General features: G+C 40.5%; 1 protein-coding gene across 1 annotated transcript; it reads right to left on the bottom strand.

Moving 5' to 3' along the window:
* Positions 1-306: 306 nt before the first annotated feature.
* Positions 307-1,251, bottom strand: MC1R (melanocortin 1 receptor). The gene has a single exon (XM_018566474.1). It carries the CDS (start codon positions 1,249-1,251, stop codon positions 307-309), a length of 945 nt encoding a protein of 314 aa, XP_018421976.1.
* Between the last annotated feature and the right edge of the window lie 1,992 nt (positions 1,252-3,243).

Below are 3,243 nucleotides of genomic sequence, written 5' to 3'. Positions count from 1 at the left end.
TTGTCTTTATTGCCCCACAAACTCCAACCAGATTTTAGATTTCATAATCCAGGACAGGATTGATTGAACGTTATGGGTAACAGTAAGGCAACAGTCAAATATATAAAGTTCAGTTCTATCACTTATTTAGATTCTTTGTCATTTACAGCTATGGTTTTGGAGTTCATTTTTTTTTTACAGTTTACCGTAAGTCATTTGAAAGGCATTTCATTTTATACCATAACAGTATCATTGGGGGAAAGGGAGAAATTTTGAAGAAGCTCAGATCTTCACTAAGCTTCTATTCCCCCTAACCCCCTCGTACCATCAATGGGAGCAGAACACAATGTCCTTTAAGGTTTTCCTCAGCTCCTGACTCCTAAAAGCATAGATGATAGGGTCAATAATGGAGTTAAAAATAATCAGGACATAGCTGATGTTGAAATACTTGAAGTACTCGAGGCAGAATGAGTGCTTTGGACAGGACACAATTAAGGTAAGATGAAGGAAGAATGGTCCCCAGCAAAGAAAGAAGATTCCGAGTAATATTGTTAGGGTGATGGCTCCCCTTAGTTTCGCTGCCACTTGATGTGGAGATAGTCTTCTATTCACCCCTTTCTGTTGGACCGAGATGCTGCGTGAGTGGCGTCTTGCCAAGATAAACATGTGGATGTAGAGACCCAACATTAAAACCAACATAAAGATGAAAAACACAATCAGGCAAAAGATGACAACATGGCTGTTGGAAAATACGATGAAAGTAATGCTGCAGGCGGTACTGGCCAACCAGATCCCGGCAATGGCATTGACTACCCTTCGTTGGGTAATTATGTTGTGATATCTCAACGCGTAAAATATAGTGACGTAGCGATCTACAGCAATTGCTCCAAGGAACGATAGTGACGTCACCAGCGAGCACAGGATCATGGTGTCTACAACATTGTCCATCATTTTTACCATTGGTTCATTGTAGCCTATGATGGCATGGCTTAGTAGGATGAGAATCACTGTCTCTATGAGATTGCTGATGCTGACAAGCATGTCCGAAGCAGCCAGGCAGCAGATGAAATAGTACATAGGTGAGTGGAGATTGTGGTTTTTGGCAATGGCCACAACAACTAAGATGTTCTCCAACAAGCTGAGAATGCACAAGAATAGGAAGACCCCTTTAGGAACTTCGATATGGATGATGGATGTCTCATTTTGTTTTGACATCAGAATGGTAGTAAGACTGTCATTGACATCTGTCTGTAGGACTGTGAAGTTGGTCATTGTGAGCTGTGGAAATAAAATAACAGAGATTAGATAAGATAGCCAGGCACCTTTCCTTGGTAGAGTTCAGAAATATCTAATCAGGTCAATTTGTAAGCTTATATATTTAGTTCGGGAAGTGCAGATCATAGAGCCACTTCCATTATTACAGACTTTATATAAAATGTGTTTCTATTGCTGCCCATATCCCCATTAAACCCCAACTCAAAGCTATCATCCACAGTACTTCTTTTATGCCATAGGATGTCCTCAGGTGTCCTCAGTCTTCCAGGTTGAATGACATCAAGTGTCATTTAGCTGGAAGACTAAGGACATACTGTCAGTGCAGGACATCATGGACCTGCATCACGAAGGACTGCCCACTGCTAGGAGGAGATAAAAAGAAAATTCTACGCACCAAGACTCCAGCCTGAAGACATCAGGTAAAAGTACATATAAAAAATGAAGCATAAGATACAAATAGGGGAGCCTTCAGGCAAACGGGATCTGCTGAGGGGGAGCCTGGAGCCCAAAGTTCAAATAAAAAAATTAAGCACAACATACACATAGGTGGGCCTTCGGGCAAAGAGGATCTTCTAAGGGGGAGCCTGGGGCCCAGAGTTGGGCTTTAAAGAGACTTTCTCCATCTGTTCAGACTGACATGGGTTTTTTCCTTCACTTCCTGTACTGGCAACTGTCAATTAGACTTGTGTCTCCGTTTTTTTATTTAGGCTGTATCTCCTTTAATAACTCGAAAGATGAAAGGGGTTCTAACCGTCCCCCACTCTATCCAAAATTAAAAATAAACTCAAACATAGTTTAGATACTTGAGATAGAATGCTTTGAAAGGAACACCTGTTCTTCAGCGATAATTATTGCTTGTTAAGGATAGGTGTCGTTATTGGTATTACTTTAAAAAGAAACCAACAGTGACAACACATTTGAGTGATAAAGTTGTATCATTTGTTGCTGTTCTACTTCTACTATTCACTAGTTTTATCAATAGGATTCTTAGTGCTCCCTCTAGTGGTCATTCTGGAGTTGTGATTAGCATTCCCTTCTCGGCAAACATTTTATTACATGTAAAATGTAAGGGACCATTTATATTTCTCCAGGAAGTTGCAACCCATTAATAATGACAATCTGACGTGACTCTTTTTTTTTTTAACACATGTGTGTGTTATGGTGTGCTGTAATGCTGCAGTCTACTATACCATTGCGTTGGAGTGCCATTCCAAATGGACCGTGGTTTGCACGTTACTATGAGTTGCCGTAACAGGCGATAAAACACAGGTTAGTAAATGTGAATCTAGCCTATGGGTGTTTAGCAGAATATACACTGCTTGGGCCCCCAAAAAAATTCACACACTCTAATATTTCGTTGGAGCACCTTTAGCTTTGATTATGGCACACATTCACAGTGGCATCATTTTGATAAGCTTATGCAATGTCACAACATTGCATTAATTCTTCACCAAGTTCTTGTAGTGATGATGGACCACGGCGTAAAGTCTTCTCCTACACATCCCAAAGATTCTCAATGGGGCTAAGGTCTGGATTTTGTGGTGATTAGTGATTAGCCAGCTCCATAAAGACATGGTTTGATAAGTTTGGAATGGAGGAACTTGAGCCTCAATCCTACCTTTGGGGTGCATTGGTACAATAAATGAGAGTGAGGGCTTCTTATCCATCATCAGTATATGAACCTACAAATGTTCTTTTGGCTAAATAGACACAAATTGTCACAGACACACTCCAAAATCAAGTGGAAAGCCTTCACAGAAGAGTAGAGGTTGTTATAGCAACAAAGGGGAGGTGGAAGGATCCAATATTAGTGACCATGGTTTGTGAAAGGCATGACCAGCAAGTTCATATGGCCAGGTGTTCACAAATTTAGGATGACAGTCTGTGCGTGTCTATCTATCTATCTATCTATCTATCTATCTATCTATCTATCTATCTATCTATCTATCTATGTGTCTGACTATCTATCTCTAGGTTCCCCTCTCTCTC

The sequence above is a fragment of the Nanorana parkeri genome, unplaced genomic scaffold (genome assembly GCF_000935625.1).
Source record: "Nanorana parkeri isolate BGI_ZX_2015 unplaced genomic scaffold, ASM93562v1 scaffold952, whole genome shotgun sequence".
Classification (NCBI taxonomy): domain Eukaryota; kingdom Metazoa; phylum Chordata; class Amphibia; order Anura; family Dicroglossidae; genus Nanorana; species Nanorana parkeri.
This window is presented reverse-complemented; position numbering and strand designations above follow the sequence as displayed.

Excerpts from the sequence above, each read along its gene's own strand:
- MC1R (XM_018566474.1), bottom strand. The coding sequence starts at position 1,251 with ATGACCAACTTCACAGTCCTACAGACAGATGTCAATGACAGTCTTACT.